Genomic DNA, 21198 nt, shown 5'->3' on the forward strand with positions numbered 1-21198 from the left:
ATTGAACTGCACCTTCATCCAGGTGTGTGATACCAAACACTTTAATGCTGTCCTTCAAGATTCATTTTGACGACTACAAGCTCTAAAAATGAGCTGTATACTCACTCTCCCCCAGACGCAAAGACTGAAATAGGAAATGAAAATATTTTTTTTTTGAATGGCTTAGAAGCCAAGCCCCATGTAGATGCTAAGCAGTACTCACACATACAACAATAGTGATAACAATAATAATAAAACCCTATTTGGCTCACAGTGATTTCTGTTATACAATAGGACACAATTCATGGCACAAAAATTTGAGACAAATGGAGAGATAAGCAAAAGACAGTTATATTGGGTGTAATAATCAGCAGACTTACAACAGGAGCTGCTTGACTGCTGACACACAGCAATGACTATTATTTTTATGCAGCAGGCTTCCTGAGCCCTCCCAGGGCAGTATTTTGAAAGCATTTAGCTGATTAAACATGCAAGCCCCTAGGAGTGAGGCACTTAGCTTTTCTTTGAGAAGCTGAGGAGATACCTAATTGCAGCTCTACAGAGCTCTAAGTACTTTAGAAGCTTGCCCTCTAGTTTCCCTGAAGAGTTACTGCCACGATGCAGTATTTACCAACATGTTTTGACTGGGATTTATCTCACTGTAACAGTTATTTCCCCATTTTTTCCCCACCAAACAAACAAACAAAAAAATTCCCAAACCACATCCTACCAACAATCAAGAGTGTAAATAAACTAGATTCACCGTTAACCCTTTAGGCAATGTTCTGTACTAAATCATTATATCAGTAGAGTTGACAAAACCACAATTCATTTGAAAATTAGTGCTTGGGAAAATATAGTCTTTATTAATGGCAAACCCAGAAGGACCAGAAGACAAAAGACTGTCAGAAAAGAGTCTTTTGCATTCTTAGCACTTCAGATTGCTGAAGCAGCTGAAGGACACACTGTTCCTTTACATTACTACTGAGAAGAGGCTGGGGAAAGTAAAACAGCCACTTTCCTGTGGTAGCCAGGGAAACACAGAAAGGCAGCAGCACAACCTACCTGCTTCTGCCATTGCAGTTAAAGGGAAAAAATGCAGCAATGTAACCTCTACAGACCCTTTTTGAACAGAGGGCTGCTGCCCCTTGACCTGCTACCCTGGGGAGGAGGAATCATCCTGCAGATGCTCCCCTGCTGCTGCCTGATATGCTCCCCACTTTAAAACTAAACTGCAATTAAAGTTACAATGAGAATCCACTTCCTAGAGGTGAACACTAGTGAGGGCCTGGCCAGGATCTGTTTGTTTGGAAGCCTCAGGAAAGGAACACAGCTCTGCTGTAATTTTGGCTCTTTCAGGACTTTGCAGGGGCACTTGGACAGGTTGAAGCTCTGTGAGAGTAACACCCAGTGCTGTGTGCTGCTCTGCTACAGAAAGAGAAGATGTGCCCAGAGATCCCAGTCAGCTGAAGTGACATTTAGTGGTCCCTGCTGGGCTCTGAAGGCAGGGGAAGTTACTTCTTCTCGACTGTGAGGCTGGTGTGGAGCCAGGTGGCTCCTCAGTCCAGCTGCACTGCAGGAACAGGGACGGGCAGCGTGGGGCTGGGGCCAGCCACGTGCTGCCAAACCTGAAGCAATCCCTATCCCTAAGCTCTCTCAGTCTGATTTCTTTGCTCTCAATGCATTAGCAGCAAACTCTGTGATATTGAAGACACTGAGAAGAGACTCCTCTCCAAGAAAGACAAAAGAAATCTCAGCTATTTCTATTTGAGCACCAATACCCAATTTATTCAACATGAATTCTGCCTCTTCTGCCACCTTACCCAGTCTGTACTGCAAATAACCCACATTTGACTCTTTGTGCTAGTTACAGTTTCTAAAAATGCTACTTTCTCCTGGTCATATGGCTTCTTCTCACAGAATTCATAATGTGTGAGTGAGTGTTGTTCCATATAAATATAGTGTATGTCTGATATGCCTACAGATAATATCACAGCATGACTGAGCTATGATTAATTGTGGCACTAATCATCCACCTGTTTTCTTTCAACATAACTTGGGCACGTGCAATAAAAAGAGTGGGCCTGAGACAATGGTCACATCCCAGCAAATATACTCACAAATGAGACAGAAGTTGGCTGTGGTTTTATTTTCAATGCATTGAAATAGAGACTTAGTGGTCTCTGTGCACATTGCAAGTACTTCTCCAGAAATTCTTAGCACTTTGTATGAAGCAAAATATATTGAAAAATATAGCAAATGGGAAGAAAAGGAAAGGCTGGTAAGAAAATGATTGCCAACTCAAAACCCAACATAGTTTTTGTATAACCCACATTCTCTGCAGCCTCTTCTGCATATATAAGTCTCATCCTAGGTTTTATGGCTCCTTTGCCATGGAAAAGTGAGAGTTCTTAATCAGCTTGGGAGCTTTGACAGCTGTCTTGCACCCAACCCGGAGGATCGCCTCAGAGATGGAAAAGCACCAAGCCAAGACATCATACACAGGCTGTTAATTTAACTTGACATGTTACTGACTGCATCAGAAAACTGCATTCTGACATCTGCTCTGTACAGGATATGCTCAGTTCTTCACATTATCTCACTTCTTCAAAGCTGCTGCAGGTAGTGGGGCAGTTTGTCTATGGATAAGTAGCGTAATAGTTGATACATAATCTACAGAACATGTGTTTTCATATCAGTAACCAGTACATATATATATATATATATAACCAGGTGTGGTGTGGTATAATATATATAGTATATATATATATATATATATATATATATCTATTATATATTATGATATATATGTATTATATATATATATTGTGTATAGGATTTGTAATTTATTAGGGTTTCAAAGGTAAGCCCATCTTTTTCCAAGGAACGGACAGGTTTCTTCAAAACATAAATGAAAGTGTTACAACATGTTGCCTGTCATGTTAATACTTGATTTGCAATCTGTGACAGGTGAGCATTTAGAAATGAGTTATTAGGATTGACTGGAAGACATATGGGAGAACTAAACTTTCTCACAGCACTGTGTTTTCAAAATAGAAAATTGTTTCTTGACTAAACAAATTGAAAAGGAAAAGAATATGTTTCCACAGAGTAATAGAAGGAAAAGCTGAGAGGAATCACCTGCTGTTAAAACACAGACACCAGAGACCAATTATATTTTGGTATTGAATTTGCATGGCCATGATCTACAGTTCCTGTGGAAAATATTTCTTCCGCTCAGCTCGGCAGAAAGGCTCCTCTCAGAAGGTGTGCAGCAGCTCCTGCTGGAGCACTCACACAGCTGTACCAGCACAGGTGCTGGATCTGACTGCAGAGACACAGAGCCCCATTCACTCTCAGCAGTGAGCAATATGCAATTTGAAGATTCAAATTTGGAGTGTGATTTTGACATGCACTTAAGTGATTCATGAGCACAGTACCCACTGAGTGACCTTGGGCTTGAGCTCCTTATCACTAGAGGACAGTCCCAGCAATCTGAATGCCTCAGGTGCAAATGGGATGCAGGTACTTAAATCCAAAATTGTGGTCCTCAAAACCATGAACCAGCTACACCATAACCTCAAACTGTGCTCATGCCCATCCAAAATGACCTGAGTTTAAATAACCCTGCCAGGGTGAGTGCCAGGGAGACGTGTAAACCTGAGCAGCACCCAGAAGCTTGGTGGCTTTGCACAGAGACTGACTGTCCTCCTCAGCAGCTACATAATTGCATCATGCTGCACAAAAACACAGCAGCAGCCACCCTGGTTTCTTTCAAATCATAGCTTGAGGAGACTGTTGCTACACAAATTAGCCTTTAGACATGGTGCACACCAATCCACAGGCTAAGGCACATGGAAGCAAGTTTCCTCAGTGCCAGTTGAGCTCCACAGTGCTAAGCTGGCACCAGGCTGACTTATCTACAGATTAATTCATTTCTGCACAGAAGGTGAGCTTTAGCTTGAAGTCTAGAAAGGGCCCCCCTGCCAAGCTAGCCTGCTGTCTCCAGGGAAGGAAGAATTGTGGGGTTTAATCCTTTTGAGGCAAAGAAAGACCTGACCTGGTTTATTCATGCTTCCTGGCTGTGTATGAGTGATAACCACTGAGCCAAGGCAGAAGGGAGGGGCCACCAGCAATATCCCTGTTCTTGCATGTTTGCAAATTTTTCTACCGGCTTTTTAAAATATTTGGAGCATATCTGGAGGAGACAGTTCACACTGTTTATTCAGGGTGATGGGAAATGTCTCCTGGCTTTACTGAGAACCTTGCTGAAGCTCCAGGGAAAAAATATTATTGTTTTCCAGTTTTTTCTGTTAGCTATGTCTAAACAGCTTTCCACACAAGCTTCACCACGCTGCTTGCAGAAGTGTCTCAAGGGTTCATAACAGCACATGCAAAATCATCTTCTCAAGATGGCAGAAGTGTGGGTTTCTGCAGGGCAGAAAGTTTCTGAAGGGACCTGTGTGATCAGAGGCACTGAGGACTATGGGTGAGACAGGAATCTCTGCCTCCATTTTCCTCTCTCTGTAACCTTGTCCGTCTCTTTACAGCCAATTTCCTGTTGGGAGGAGCCAGGACTTATCCCTGAGCAGCGCTAGAGCACCCTGGCAGGGGAAGACAATTCTGTCTTCATCCATCCCTTGGGATACAGCAACTGAAGCAGAAGGCAGTGCCATAATGTGGGCCAGCTGCTCTCCACACCTGCCTGCCTGCTTTCAGGGTCTGAGGCATGCAGCTCCCCACTTTAGTGATGGAGCCAGCGAGCCAGTAAGTGCTTACAGGAGCTGGAGCTCAGGCAGCTCTTCCCTCTGGTAGATCCTGCAGAGGATCACCTCCATGGCAAAGAGAGCACTGGGAGACACAGAGATGAAGGGTCTCCCTGAGGCAGGTCAGAACACAGCAGTGCAAGGTGCTTTCTGCTTTTCTGCTATCCTGGATGGCTCTCTGGAGCTGCCTGCATAATTCTGCCCAACACAGATCTGGTCCCTGTGCTGCTCATAAAATTCCAGACATGGCTGAGGGATGGGAAGGGAGACTCCATCGGCTGAAGGTATTCTTCTGCCATTGCACAATTTTCATACCATGGGCTTGCCTTGATGAAAATAGTTAAGATGCCAAAAATCTCACTGGAGATGGAGCCCCAGGGACTTGACTTTGCTGAAGGATGGTCAATCATTAGCTCAAAAATGAGGCTTTTAGCTGCAGGTCAGCACAACCTTCTCTGGGAGCCAGCCCCCACTCACCTCTATGGCGTCTATTAAAGCAAGGCATTGAAGCTGATCACACACTTGTCATCCTGCCTTAGGGAAACAGGTGTTCTCAATTTCAACCAAACTGAGATAACTTCACACTTGGACACGGCCCATGACTGCTTGTCAAGTGAGCTGTGGTGTTTTGTGGCCAGGATTAACACAGGTTTGGCCAGGTTCTTGTTCTCTACACATGTAAGGCAGAACACAAATGTGGTTTGTGACAGACTTTGAAGCATTCACCAGCTCAGCAGTGGCTCAGGTGTTGTCTGCTAATGTGTTAAACTGTAGGAACTGGAGACAGACAACACTTAGCTGCAGAATTAATTTGCCCCGGAGTAATTATTCACATATATGATAGCATATTGATTCTGTTCCAGAATAAAAAATTTAGAAGCATATAAAAAGCAGAAAGAGATGATCTACTATGTTATTCGTTACTTTTTTAATGAAGGGCCTAAACTAAAAAAAAAGGGTACATGTGTGATATACCCATCTGGACTCACTTTACTTTCAGCAAAATGGACTGAAAAACTGAAAGTATGCCTCGTCTTCACAGAGAGAGCTCTTCTTTTCTTGAGAACTAAAAGAGAGAAATAGTACATATTTTTCAAAAATAAATGCTTCTCTTCAAAGCCTGAAGAGACAGATCAATTCAAATATTTTCAGACAAAACCACAAAACCAAGGAAATTGAGAAATTCAAAATTAAAAGGTTTGGGATCCTTCATTAGGTATTTAATGGAGGTCTGAGATCCTTCATTAATTTTAGCAGAGGACATACTGTATCCCATCTTTAACTGGTTTTGGAAGGATACTGCACTCAAGAGCAGCATGATTTGTAAACACAGAAAACCTGAAGGTGTTCTTTTCCCTGTATTCTGCCTATTTTAGCTCAAATATTTGGTTTCAAGTCTTCGCATATGCATTTTCTTCCATTTCATGTCGGTTTCATCTTCTGCACAAAGGCAGCCCGTTTCAAAGCTTTGAAACAGCAATATCCAATTATTGTCATCATCCTTCCCTCAGAACGGGAGCAGTTTGGCTTTGGGGGAAGCTTTTTGTTCTTTGATGTTTCCTCAGTAAAAGGCACTCCAGCGGTCCTGTCGCTGTCCCTTTGTGCCAGCCCCGTTCGTGCCGCGCCGCTCCGGGCTCAGCGCTGCCAGCGGGGCCAGCCCGGGCAGCGCCTCCCTCGCCCAGCGCATCCCCGGCCACTGCCATCACTGCTCCGAGATGGCTTCGCTCTGCCCTCTAAGGCTCTGCAAATTCACGTGGGAGGAACAGCAATTTTAAGGCAAGGTGTGCTCCAAGGCAATAAATGAGAACAAAGACCCGGGAGAGCTAAAAGCTGAAGGACTCAATTTATTCCTTTTATCCACTGAATAGCTGAATTATTAAATTAAAAGCAATGCTACATCAATTTTACCAAGGTGGGGGAGTAAGTTCTGAAGAGCAAGGCTGAGGGTTTATTCTGCTTTTATGGAACCCATGTCTGTAGATGAACTTCAGTCAATTGCAGTCAGAAGCAAATACAGCCCTACTGTTACAGCCAGTAAATGGCAGGACAAAAAGCCAGGCATTATACTTGTCCCCAAGCTGAAGTAAAGGTTAGTTCAGCTGAGTCTCCCTTCAGCCAGCTAAAACCCATAGCAAATCAAATTTGAAAAATAAATTATGACCAACAGTGAGAATAAAACTAATACATATTTCTGCAGGGAAAGGCTCATTTATGCTGTGTCCTTTGTTCACATGGAAATGCAGTGTTTGAGACTCCTTTGGCAAATCAGAGGGAAATTAGGAGATTAAAACAGCAGCAGATAGGGTCAGCAGAACCAAACTACATTGGAAGCTTAGCATTTCCTCTGTAATGCTGACAGTGGGGCAATGGATCTTGGGATCAGTGTCATGGTGAGCTCTACCTACATAGGATGTTCTACCTACACACAGTGAGCTCAAACACTACAAAATGTTACTCTCTGAAGAAATTTGCAAACAAGTGTGAAACAGAGGTAGCCTTGGCACTAAGAGAGCTACATTTTTTAAAAGAAGGCACACCAGGAACAATTGGGTGGCTGAAACAGGTGTAGTCCTGATTACAAATCAGGGCTTGGGACACTTGCAGATAGCCTGCTCCTGGACAGGGGTGACAAGGCTCATGCCACATCGAGCCAGTTCTGCAAGAGATGACAAAGTACAGTAATGCAGTAATTTATGTACTTTTTAAGCACAAGGCTGTGAGAACATAATTAGGTAGTCTTCTATCAAATGAAATGAATAAAATCTATAAAACAAAATGATGAGGCACCAAATTTAGAAGAAAATTCATTTGATTATCACATCAGAGCTGAGATATTTCAGATCATACTGTCAACTTAATTGGCTACAATTTATGTAGATTTGATAAAACTATCTGAGCTGTTACTAATGTGGGAAGTCACACTTCATGTATTCCAAAGCAGTTAGCCTTTTCACTCTGATGTAGCACTTGAAAACCTTGTGCTGAACACATTTTGAACTGTATAAGGTGGGAATGACTGGAATTGCTTATTATTTTGGGTTTCAGATGATTTCTGTCATTACAATGTCGGATTGCTCCAGGCATACCTAACACTGGCAGGACAGTCACCAGGAACAGACAAACAGCATTGCTCTCATCTCACTCATACCTCTCTAGCAGTGATCAGTAGGATCTTTTTCCTGCTCTCCAGTTTCTACTGTCCACGGTTCCCTGGTTACAACTAGCTCTGCATGGATATATATGCATATGACTTGGGATAGGTGCCTTTCAAGTAACAGGACCTTCATCTAAATACTTGGACTTGTTCACACAGCAAATAACTGAAGTTTTAGGGATCCCTGATATCCTGTTCTGAGATTTCCAAGAGGAGTATATTCCAGTAGTACCTGTTGTTACATGCTGTAGTTCATGGGCTAACACACCTAGCAGAGATAAGCAAGAAAAAGTCTATTGACTGTATTTCCTCTTCACACTTCACTGATCCTTCCATCATGAGACCTCCTGCCTTTCTCAGCTTCTTTGGAGGGGTGTCACCCCAGAAATTGCATCTCACTCAGGGAACTGAGTGTAAAGTTTATTTTTTATTAAAATCTTTCATGAGCAGCACCAGTGGAAAGAGAGGGGTTATTGTATAAAAGAGTTCAGGACTAAAGAATCAACAGAATGGCTACAGGGAAGCAGCTATTAAATAGCAATGACCTATGAAAATTTTCAGCTTTCAAACAAAACTCTTAAACCTTTCTTCCAGAAATGGTTCTCATTTGAGAACAGAGCAGAGATTTGATAGCATTGGAAGTATTTTGTTACTTTAAGTGCATTAATGTTTCAAAGGGAGAGGCTCAATGAAGACATTTCTCCTGTCTCTGTGTGGAGGCCTGTTCATCTCCACGTCTGCAAACTCTCCTGTGTATGGTGTGGATAGAGCAGCAAATAGCATGTTCATCTTCTAAAAATTAGGACAGACTTCTTTGAGTTATTACTTTGTGCTTGTCTCTACCAATAATAATAATTTTTAAAAGCTCTGCTCGAATATACAGTTTGGAAATAAAAGACTTTAATTTTTTCTCTTTATTTTGTTTTGAAAAAATACAAGCATCTGTTCTGGTAGTTTGCTTTGAAGCAAAATGTTTTCTGATTCTTCAGTGTTTGTTTTGAAGTTATTTGTCAGTTTCCAAAACCACAAAGCAGAATCTTTTCCTAACTAGTTGATGTAGAAGCATTTGTGGTTTATAAGAATATGCCCTGTTCTTTACTTGCCAAAATTAACCTCCTAACACACACCTTCAAGCTTTCTTAGGCCTCTGGAAAGCAGACTCTCTCCAGCCTGTTTTCCCCTCCTCTTCCACAATTCAGCTAGAGAATGAGAAGGAAATCTCTCCCTGACTTGCAAAGGACTGATGTGTGCTGGGGCTCACCAGCATTGTGCTGGGATAGAGACTCAATTCAGGACAGACAGCTGCAAACCACATTAGAAGAAATTGGGCTGGTTTGGCCAGGATGGAGTTAATTTTCTTCACAGTGGCTGTTATGGGGCTAAATTTTGGATTTATGCTGAACACAGGGCTGATAACACAGAGATGTTTTTGTTACTGCTGAGCAGGGCTCTCACAGAGCCAAGGCATTTCCTGATTTTCCTCCTGCCATGCTGGTGAGGGGCTGGGGCTGTGTGGGAGGTTGGGAGGAGACACAGCTGGGACAGGAGACCCCAGTTGTCCAAAAGGATATTCCAGACCAGTATGGCATCATGATCAGTATACAGTGGGGGAAAAAAGGAGAAAGAGGAGATGTTTGGAGTGCTGGTGTTTGTCTTCCCAAGTCACTGATATGTGCAGTGGGGCCCTGCTCTCCAGGAGATGGCTGAGCTCCTGCCTGCCCTTGGGATGCTGTGAATGAATTCCTTGTTTTGCTTTGCTTGCTTGCAGGACTCTTGCTTTACCTATTAATCTGTTTTTACCTCAACCCACAAGTTTTCTCACTTTTACCCTTCCAATTCTCTTCCTCCCAACACTGGTGGGGGAATGAGTGAGTTCCTGTGTGGTACCTGGTGGCTGGCTGGGGTTAAACCATGACAACCAAATTTTTTCTTCTGATCACAGAAACTCTGGGAAATAACAAAATGATTTTTTTTTTTCTCAAGGAGGTAATAGGATTACAAAGGTTCCTCTGGTACTAAATGATGTCCTGGGCATTCCATTTTTCTCTTTGAAAAGAAATTTCTAGCTCTTCTGTTTTTTCTAGCTCTTCTGTTTTAGGGTCTGAAGAATACTCAGAAAACCTGGAAGGCAAACCGAAAGAACTTTAAATATGCTATTAAAAAATCCTACAAGCCTTCAGCTACCTCGTTTCTTAGGACAGTTTTACAACAAGAAGGAACCTGACAAAATTGACGGCTGGCCATGAAATCCCTGGGTGCTGCTGGTCTGGGAGTCCTGAATCAAAAACAGCAGGATGGTGGAAACCATAGATAGAAGAAGACAAGAAGCACTTTGAAATTACCACAGGCCACACAGTGAGTATGTTGGGATGCCCAGTCACTGGGCACAGAGAGAGAGTGGAAATTTTCCAGAGTGGAAATCCATTTGGGATTTAGGTAAAATGAACCTCTTTGAATTAAGTCTGTAGCTTGCAAACAAAGCAGTTTGGTCTGACTGGCTGTTCTCACTAAAAACCCATGCTCAAAGAAACTGCTTCAGCCAAAGGACAGAGATAAGAGGGGGGGCCCTTGAACTCTGAAACAGACAGAGAGGCTGTGGGAGACAGGGCAGGGTGACCCAGGAGTTCCTTCTGTACTTTCTGATAAAAATCTAGCTGATAAAAACCACAAAATAAAGAAAATGAATATGTATGAACCTATTGTGAAATTCCATGCCTATGGATTAGTAGGGAGATCAAAAAGGACCAGGAGTTCTTAGGGGCACACATATCTTTTAAGGGGAGCAATCCCCACATGCATCCAGTGCTGTATTAAACATACCAGCTTTACAACTTTCACAGACTTGTGGAGTGTTTTTCTTTCCACAATTCAGCACCACCAAGAAGAGCCTGGCTCTGTCCTCTTTGCACCCTGCCTTTAGGTGCTTATGCACATTGAGGAGATCTCCCCATGACCCCTCTGACTTTGGCAGGAGGGTCCTGCAGAAGATGCACACCCTCCTTCTTCACCCCCTAGTTCCCACTCCAGGAGATCTTATCTCCTGACCTACCTTGGCATCCGCTGGATGCAGGATTCCCTTCTCTCACAGAAGCTTTGGCTGCTGGGACTCAATTAAATGAACACATATTCCTAAAACTGCAGTGCTCTTTCAAGAGCTCACAGCAGGTCAGAGTTCCTCTGCTAGCAAAGCACTGTTGTGTTTCTGGAGAAAAAGCAATACCCTTGCTTGTAGCAGTACTGCAGTTTAACTGTACCCCTCTGATCCACGTGAGCACAGGGATAAGATGCAAACACTAAACTGTGTGTAAGAGCAGGGACACTAGGAGGGGTAAATGGCTGCTGCTAACTGAGGGGCAGCTTTAGAGCAATATATAGCAGGAACTGTAATTAAATCTTTAGTGGGCAAAGTTATAATGTGCATTTTTAGCCTGGGGTGATCAACAAATTTTTTCATGTAAATAATTAATAGCAACACCAAGGGACATCTTGTGTGTATGGATATAAGGTCTTTATTCCCTGAGGGACTTCTCTTAGGGTTTTTCCCCTTTCTTTTCTCCCCAAGTGATGCCAATCTCAGAGGCTGCTGTGCTGACAAGATGTCTCATTTTATGTGGGGCAGAATTGTCTGCATAGTGCAAGCTAAGCTGCCATAGGAAGCTTTTGCTAGTTCTTCAGACTTCAAAATACAGTTCCTTTTCTTCTGTAACCTGACAACAGAACTACCTTCTGCAATCAAACCATCCTCCCCAGTAGAGCTCCAGGTAAAGACAACACTTTGTCTGCAAGTACTGCATCAGATGGTGAGAAACCATTTTATCAACATTGTGATGAGGATCCTGACAATCCTTTTCTCCAAACACAACCAGAATGCAGTGCTGGGAGTGCTGCCCCTATGTCCATGACAGACTGTTTTGCAACTTCAAGATAGTAAATTTTCCTTTTTGCCTTTTGAGAAGTTCTTCTACTAAGAACATCTGCTTCAGGAGGAAAGGACTAGACCACTTTAGCTGAAGGTTTAGGTCCTCTGAAACCAAAGTCCAGCATTTAGACTCCATGGCCCATCACCATAAAAGATTTCTTACACAGCCCTCCACACTTCAGGACGCAACAGGGGAAGGGCTGCAGAACAAAGAATGAACATGAGCTGCAGAAGTAACTGGCTGCCTTTTTCTATATTCTCCGGGGAAATGCCAGTTTGTGCTCAGGCCCATTTTCAAGTACAATCACCATGCTAGTTATCACATGAAATATCACAACAATTGGCAATAAATCTCAGCCACAGCAGGCTCCATTTGTCACAAACTGAATGCTTCCTATCATTACTTATTCAATAGGGCACATATTTTTAGTGTATGATATTTTGCTACTATTTTATTTTGCATATGCTTCACTCCTGTGCATGTAGAAATGTCCAGGTATGAAGAGAGCAGAAAAAAATTGTAGATGGAGAAAAGGGAAATGAATCATAACTCACATTTATATTAAAACTTGCTGCATGTAACACATCATCTACAGGTATGGAAGAAAAAATCTTTCTGACAGATTATGCTAATTAGCTAATTATAGATGATAGACCAGATCCCCAGAAGGGATGACTACAGTAATATCTTAACTGAGGAGCACTTGATGACCTTCAGTGGATCCAGCTTCATGACATCTCCCTAATTACATTCCTCCTACAAACTGTTGTAGTCACTACTATGATCTTAGCAAGTCTATTCACGTTTCCTAATTTGGCAAAGAGCAAGACCAAAGATATGTAACAGAAGTTACTCTAAAGTAAAAATGATGTAGGAATGGGTTTGCAAATAATGAACCAACCTAATGCTTTGTAGGTTTCTTATTTTTGCTGCTGGGTTTGCATGCTAAACTGAGCAAGAAAACATGGATCAAAATTAATACAAAATTAATCATGTTAACTTGCAATTTATTGAAACTAACCATGAAATATCACAATACAGGAGATAAAGTTGGAAATACCTGCTGTGGTTATAAAAGCTTTGATATCTGTGGCATGTTAAAGTGTACTTGTGATTTTTTTATTGTATCATATTATAGGATCACAGAATAATGGATATTGTCCAGAGTATTTGGAGTTATTCTAAGTGTTTCAAGTAGAAACAGAGTTCCCTACAGAGTACCACAAGAAAGAAAAAAATAATATCAAAGGGAAATCCCTCAGTAGTGAATATCTGAGAAGATTATAGTACTGATGTAAGAGAGAATTAATTTCCAAACTGAAAACCAAAGAACACCCTCATCTATCAGTACACACTCTGCACAGGCATATTCTCTGGACCAGTCAGTTCACCATTCTTTTGAGATCATCACATCCAAAGGATGATCTCTAACCCCTTCTTGTAGATGGAGCAAAGTATCAGGTATGTGTGGTTGTGAATTTCTTGCAGACTGAGATAATCTTCTCTAGATTTGCACAATCAAACATAAAACAGCTCTCTGACAATATCACATTTTATGAAAGGCTGCAGGCCACAACTTAAGCATCAGATCTGATGAATTTCCTCTTACAGGGGACAGTCCTTACATTTAGTATCACTCAAGGCTGCTGGATGTGGCACCTGATTAATTATATCTCAATTTTATGTGGAATTCAGGCACATGCTTAGTTCTGCACAACATCCAAACTCACAGGCTCCAGCAAGTCCTGTACCTGCAACTCCTGTGAACACTGAGCTTTCAGATATGATCTGTGACTGCACTACCCAAAATCTAGAAATCTGTATCCCTGTCAGAACCTGATAACTAATACATCAAAAGGACAGGAGACAGAAATTACTTCTTAATAACCTCACTGCTTTCAAGATGCCCTTTACTTTGCTGATGTTTCTGTAGAAAAATTTAGAGTGAATATCTGAGCATGCCCTAAATGTTTCTGTCAGATTCTCAGTAATTACTAAAAAATTTTAAATGTTCAAAATAGCAATCATCTGAGAATAAATATGGGGCTAAATTTATGTTGGAATATCTCGTATAGGAAAAAACCTATTTAAAGCCTCACATTAAAAATTCATGTTTCTCTGGGCAGTGCTTTAGTAAAATGACTAAAATGTTACATTTTACAAAATGTTTCCCCCCCACCCCAAGTTTCCTGAAGAGAAAGACTCTGTTGCATCTTTAAAATATCGGGAACATTATGACACAGCAGGGTAAAAGCAAGAAAAAACTCAACACTCTTTCCTTCCAAATGGCCTATTTATGCTGTACATAAAAAATAATGATGTTAATGATGCAGAGTGCACTGGGGTAATGCACTCAAATTATACACAAATTCTTTTAAGATTCCTGTTTCTTAGCACTTCTGCATTCCCAGAACCCCTTTGCATTGCTTTCTGTTTTCCTCTGTTTTTCATTTATGTTTCTGTGCAGTAAATTCAAGATGATTTTCTCCTGCTCAACTCCTCTGCCTCTCTTCTGGATAAAAAGGATTTATCAGTCAGTATGCACAACTAGCAATTCAGGTGAATATTATGTGACACAACTATCTTTTTCTTAAGGTGGGGATTTTTTGGATTTAAAACTTCTCTGTACATCTGGGTTTTCATTGTAAGTGCCTGACACATCTTACTGACTCAGGCTTTTCAAAGGAAATCAGAGGATAATTTCATGGACAGAAGTTATCATTAATTTCTATAAGGTTTAGAATGTAGAACAACAAAGGCTTATGGGTCTTGTTTGATATAAACTTTTCTGAAGTTGGCACTGAAGTGCTGAATATTTCCTTTTGAATAAAATGATCATAGAATCACAGAGTGGTTTGGGCTGGAAGGGATCTTTAAAGGCCATCTAGTCCAACCCCTCTGCAATAAGCAGAGTCATCTTCACTAGACCAGGTTGCTCAGAGCCTCATTCAGCCTGATCTTCAATGTTTATGGGGATGGGGCATTTACCACCTCTCTGGGCAACCTGGTCCAGTGTTTCATCACCCTAGCTGCAAAAAGCTTCTTCCTTATATCTAGTCTGAATCCAACCCCCTCAAGTTTAAAACCATTATCATTATCCTATGACAAGAAGACCTACTAGAAATTCTGTCCCCATCTTTTCTATAAGCCCTCTTTGAGTACCTAAAGGCCACAGTGAGGTCTGCTCACAGCCTCCTCTTCTCCAAGCAGAACAACCTCACCCTTAGTCTGTCTTTCACAGAGATGCTCCTGCCCTCCCTTCACCTTTGTGACCCTCCTCTGGATTCACTCCAACAGGTCCATGTCCTTCCTGTGCTGGACTACAGCAAGTCCTGGAGTGCCACAAATAGCATTGGGTATGTTTGTGTGATCAAATACATGGAACTGTTAGTAAGTCAATTTTGAATTACATAAATAAATTAATATCAAATAACTTATGTTCCAAAGGAGCTTTTTAAAAATACTGACCCACTAGTCCATCACTGCAATGAATCTATTTGCATTATAAAACATTCATTTGTAGTTATATTGTAAAAATACAAGTTCCATGTTTTGCAAAACTGGAACTTATGCTTATGAAGCAATATGTTATTTTTAAGGTGGCTTTGATATTCCAAATACACTGAATTCTTAGTATGCTGAATAGACTACTTCAGGCTGGTTGGTGGGTGCCAAATATCACTGGCTGTAGAATCCAACACGGTTGAAATAACAGCAAATCCCAATTATGAGTTCTCTTTTTTTTTTTTTTTTAATTAAGGGGTGTGACTCCAGGTCCACTGAAGTAATTGAAAAGCCATCTTTTTACTTAAAAAGCTTTCTGGATCAGCCTGCTTCTCCTAGAGCCATGCAGAGAGAGAACCTCTCTTCTACTCACCTGCTTCTTCCAGCTACTGTTCAGCTTTGGGGACATATTTCAGCTCACTCTTTATGTTCTGAATCTCTGACAAGTTGACAGCAGGACCTGGAAGTTTCTTAGCTCCTGGGGGCATTTTCTTCTCTTTCTCCTCCTCTGTTGAAGCAGGAGCATTCTGCACAAAAGGACACCAGTGACCTTCCTGCTGCAATAGCAATCTCTTGAACATGAGCATAGATCAGTTATTTGAAAAACAGGAAATTATGTTTTTGTACTACAGGAAATCCCAGTGGAAAAAGGGGTGGAGTCATGAAGAGATAAGTTATTTTGTTGGTTGTTGTCTAAAATGTCTAACAACATTCTAAAAAGAATAGAAGATGCTCACTGTAGAGGAATGAGGATTAGAATGGGTAAGAATTTATATGCCAGGCAATTACTAGAAAATAACTGACTGGAGAATTAATGGCAACTCTAAATCCTTCATATTTTAGATAACAAAAAAGTAGAAGAACCATTTTTATCATCCAATTCCTTTGAGAGTTTCACAGTTGCCAGACACTTGGAGAGGAAATCATCATGCACTTCTGCAGCTCTGGAGAAGAGCTATGATAGTAGGTTATGGACTCCAAAATCTCCATGCAAGATCAACAGGAGTTGAAACTTAACTTTTCATAACCTCAGTTGCAAAAACAGAAGGGTTTTTTGCCATTTTATATTTGAATTAGGGTAGTGCTGCATGGCTATTTTGCTGACACTGTAAAAAAGCCAGTTAAATAACACCAATTACACAATAGTGAGTAACTCAGCTCATTTCCCAATGGACCAGAGTATTTCACCCTTGGTACTTCCTCAGCTGTACTATTGCTTCTGGATGAGTACACCAGGTATTAAAGACCATTTCTACTCTAGACTGGGTAATATTTTGAGGGAGTAGATTTCCAGACATGACTTTACTGTTGTTCCAGCCTGTTTGTGTACTTTATAAAGCTGGCATAAAGGAGGAATGAAGTACAATAATAGTTATATAATATTTAATAATATATTTACTATATAAATAATTTCATGATGAAATGATTTTTTCATTTTTGATTACTCTGTGAATGTCCTCTTGTGATGGGCTTTTTAGAGTTCAATCATCATATAGTTTTATTAGCCACCCTTTTTAAAAAGGTGCATTAACTGTGAACAGTGAATTCTTAATATTTACCTTAATTTTTAAAATTCCACCATTACTTGTCAAATATTATTGGCCAGTAAACCTCTCTTTTTTTCTCTCTGTTGACTAATGGACTACATGCTAATCAGGAAGACTGCAATGTCAACTAGCAAACAAACAAGGTATTGGAGAAAAGTGTCATTTTCTTCCTATCTGATCTTTAAGGACTTTCCTAAGATCATCAGATATAAGAAAATGGAATTGATAATTACATTTCTTGGCTTGATACACTTGTATTATCTTTTCTCACATTTTAGCCAATACACTATTAATTAATCCAAGATAATACCAATAATATTTTACTATTTTTTACTAGATGATTTCAAATCCCAGCCAGTAATTCATGTCCAGGAACTGCATGTACTGCCTGATACCTGGTTTAATGATCTAACATCCTGAAAGAGTAGCAAAGCACAGCAGGAGAATAAGTAAATTGATACAAAACCTGTTTGGAAGGATGCACAAAATTGTATCAGTAGTCAAAGATGTCATGAGCTTGTATTGTTTCCTTTGACAGTTTCCCTAGATAATGTGAATAATCAGGGGAAACCAGCACTCCCTGAACCCCGCAGTACTTATTAGTACATAGCAGAAACTATGTAAAAAATACCATTTCAAGTCACGTGCAATACCATTCCTCTTGTAGAACAAGTGGTGCAAGCTTTGCCCACAGTTTGGAGACTTAGTGCTCCATAAATTGTTGCCAGCTTTCTCTTCCAGCCTCAGGTGTTTGCTGTTTATGACCTCACTGCTCCCCACATCTTTCACTCCATGTGCCACACACAGCTGAGGTTAGACTAAAGCCTTCAGTTTTATGGAAGGAAGCCTGAAGAGTCCCTTAGATATACAATAAGTGTTAAAAAATACAAGCATGGGAATGCTCTGACTGAAGAAGTTTTATTTTCTGTAATTCCCACCCTCCATTTCTTTTCATGTTAACATGTCTGCTCCACTGACCTTCAAAAATATACATTTCTACCTAACTCTACCATCCCTTTGAGTAAGATCCATATTCCCCTCATCTCCTTTGTCAAGGCTGTAAAATACAGTGGAAAATGCATTGTTACCAGTGATTATGCACTGTTAGCAAAAGTTGCATTTGTCTACAACTGCTCTGAAAAATCATGAGCTGTATGGCAAAACTTAACAAGTTGAGAAAATTGAAATGACAAGTTCATCGGTAGCATTTTTATTCTATTCCTATAACAGGACCTTTTTCTGTAGTGTTTAATCCCATTGGTTTGGTTGAGTATTGCCCATAAAACCTGGGCCAAGATCTTGCTGAGAACCCAAGCAACACTCAATTACCCAAGCAAATGCAGTTATCAGCACCAGTCATTTATTTTATTTCTCAACACTACTAGAACTTACACATACTATATTAGTTTCTGCTTAATAATATCTACTCCTTCACCAGTTTAATTACTGCAGAGAGAATATGCTTTGATTCCTTTCCAAGGGAGAAAGCCACAATATCTATCCAAGGTCATTTTTTATGCTTGTTTTTTAAATCTTCTTAAAAGCCAAGTCAGCCTAGGTTTGATTATTTCAGGAAAGGTCTCTGTAAACACAGTACTGTTATATCAAAATATGGCAAAATTCAGAAAAAAAAATCTGACTGAGACGGAAAAGAAGAATTGGCTCTTATATAACCTGTCCTGCCCTTGGCTGTGAGGAGCAGTGGAGCTCTGGCCCAGCAGGATGAGTTCTCATGTGGGGATTGTGAATCCAAACTAAGTAAATGACCAGGAAACCAGGAGCACCCATCTTTTTTATCTTGCTTGGAGTATCTACCACTACCTTTTCTTCCACCATGGGTGTTAGGGTCTCATTTATTATTGAAGTTAATGTTAATTAAGATGCTTTAATATGATTCAGAAATATGATATCTGTGTTTAATCATAACCTTTGTGATCAATGTTAGTTAAGGTATAAATTGGATTTTATATTCAAAACTCAGTGTTAAAACACTTCCTGTAAAATACAAGCATGAAAATACAGAATTCAGTCTAAAATGGAGTATTTTCACTCCTGGGCAGGTAAATGGGTTTGGAATTTCTGTTTTAACTTGCAAGTGTCTTCACATTCAATTTCTTCTTGTTGATAAGCCTTCTAAATAACATTGTGTTTGAAAACCTGTTCCAATATTGTTAAGCTGTAACAATAAATCACTCCACAGGGTGACAGGGAGCAGCAAAGTCTTCCAAAGCCTTGCTATAATTTTTCCTGCTGTATCTCATCAGCTGCCATTTAGAGAAATACTGCTGGTGAAATCCTGGCTCTCTCTCCTGACAGCAGATATCATCCCACTGGGGAAGCAGAGCTGCACACCTTTGAAACAGTTTATGTTCCTATAGGTGCCTTAGCACCAAAAGCAGAACTATTTCTACATGAAGTGTTATAAGTGGCCATTTATTTCCATGAATGATCAGTGCATATTCAGCTTTGGTACCTAAGATGGGTATGTGGAGCTATAAGACCACTTTAAAGGCTTTTTTTCCATTTTGTGGCAGGGTTTCTCCTTAGAAAAAACCAAATAATAAAACCTTTTTTGCTTACCTCCTCCACTTCTTCAGGCATAAGTTCTTTTCTTTTATGAGGGTGGCCTGCACCAGGTCGAAATGCTCCCATTGGGATGTTAATATTAGCCTGTGAGAAGGAAATTGTGATGCATATGATAAACGAAGATGCAGTTGGTAAATGGTAAAACTCGAAAGGAGTGGGACAAGCATGTAGACATTATCATGCTTTCCAAGCACTTATGCCTTCAATATATGCATTATCACACCACTCCTGTGGAAAGAGAAGTGCTTTCATCTCCATTTGAAAGAGAAAAAGTGAAAAAACAAACTAGAAAGCTTTTGAAGTTCTGCATTTTAGACTAATGCTAACTGATTTCATTGGACTTTAAAAGAAATGAGTACTGGACACTAAAGTGTCTTTAGGCACCTGGGTCTACTTTAGTTTGGTCAAGGTCAAACAGAAAGTGAGTGCCAAAAGCAATGTTTAAATGTGTAAATCATGCAAATCCTTCAATAACACCCAATGACTGGACCACTCCCCATTCTCTAGTGACACCAGTTTTCACCTCACTTAATCACAGCTGTCTTAGAAGGGAAGCCTGCCTTGAGTCATCTTAAGCCATAAGTATTAAAGATGTGATTTTACCAATAAAATTTACCCACAGTTGCTATGAACTGCAAATACTCGAACCAGCTCCAACACTGGGCAGACCACTGGCCCCTGGCTTCTGCAAACTCACTCCAGAATGATACCCACACAACTGCCTCAATCTCATCTTTTATCTGGGGCAGAAAGCCAGTAGCCATAACATAATTTGGGCTGGTAATAGATATCTTAAAAGTAAAGATTTTGGAGAATAGAATGGCACAAAGCACTGCTTAGGAAAGAGCAGCTGAAAAGTATCCATTTCCCAATGTGACCCAGCCAAGACTGTTTTAAAAGTCAAATGGCATGATCAACTAAATGCACAATTTATACTTATGCTTATCTCGTGATCTCAGAAGAGAAGCTGCTCCTAGGAAATGTCATCAAAATACCACGACTCCCACTGGTAAAACCAGGGGCTGAATCGATAATGTTACGGAGCAGAAGCAGAGAACCTTCTAACAGTGAGCTCTGTTCTTGTCCTTCACCCCCTGACTGATCTGCACTAAATGAAGACAAATAATCCCAACCTTCTGCTCACGTTATGGTCTTGCACATCATGACCCACTTGGGCAACCACAGGAAAACAGCTCACGGTTTTCAGTAACAAGTGTTCTGACAGCTGTAATCAATGACAAGCAAATTAAAAATCCATCTGCCAAGAAATGAATGCTTTTCCCTGTATTCTGCTTACCTGTTTCCCATTATCTTATTCATGCAAAATGATGCTGTCATTTCAGTGGGGCCTCCAAATATCTGCAGGGTCACAGACAACCAGGTTGTCATGTTGTCTCATACAGGTCTTCCACTGGGCATTAGTTTAGCTATGGTGAAACTTTTCACCTTTGCTTTTTAAGTTCCCAGGGGACAGGGCATTTTCAGCCTCACAGTTCCTAACTTTCTATTTCATTTATGGGTAGAAAAACCCTAGTTTTGCTGTTTCTAGTTTTAAGTAACTTCCCTGCCAAGCTCTGGTATCTCCAGACAGCTTTGATTTTTGGAATGGGAAACTTCTCTGCAAAGTTTGCAGAATTGAAACTTTAAGAGATGCCTCTCCTTGTGGTGCACATCCTGAACTTGGACATTCCTTCCCCTTGGAGGCAGCCAAAGCAGAAGCCAGCCTCCCACAGAACACAACA

The 21198-nt window shown here is 40.7% G+C and overlaps 1 protein-coding gene across 3 annotated transcripts in view; it reads right to left on the reverse strand.

Annotated features, from left to right (window-relative positions):
• SMPX (small muscle protein X-linked) overlaps window positions 1-21198 on the reverse strand; it is a 41513-nt gene that overhangs the window by 13096 nt on the left and 7219 nt on the right. For 2 of the 3 annotated variants that reach the window (XM_018913616.3, XM_009089708.4), the window contains exons 3-4: window positions 19451-19540; window positions 15697-15850 (exon numbers count right to left, since the gene is read on the reverse strand). In XM_018913616.3, coding sequence (XP_018769161.1) covers window positions 15710-15850; window positions 19451-19540 — 231 coding nt within the window. In that variant the 3' untranslated portion in view covers window positions 15697-15709. Of the gene's footprint in view, window positions 1-6678; window positions 10021-15696; window positions 15851-19450; window positions 19541-21198 lie in introns of those variants that run through there. The other variant, XM_030235153.2, reaches the window with a different exon arrangement.

The sequence above is a fragment of the Serinus canaria genome, chromosome 1 (genome assembly GCF_022539315.1).
Source record: "Serinus canaria isolate serCan28SL12 chromosome 1, serCan2020, whole genome shotgun sequence".
Taxonomy (NCBI): domain Eukaryota; kingdom Metazoa; phylum Chordata; class Aves; order Passeriformes; family Fringillidae; genus Serinus; species Serinus canaria.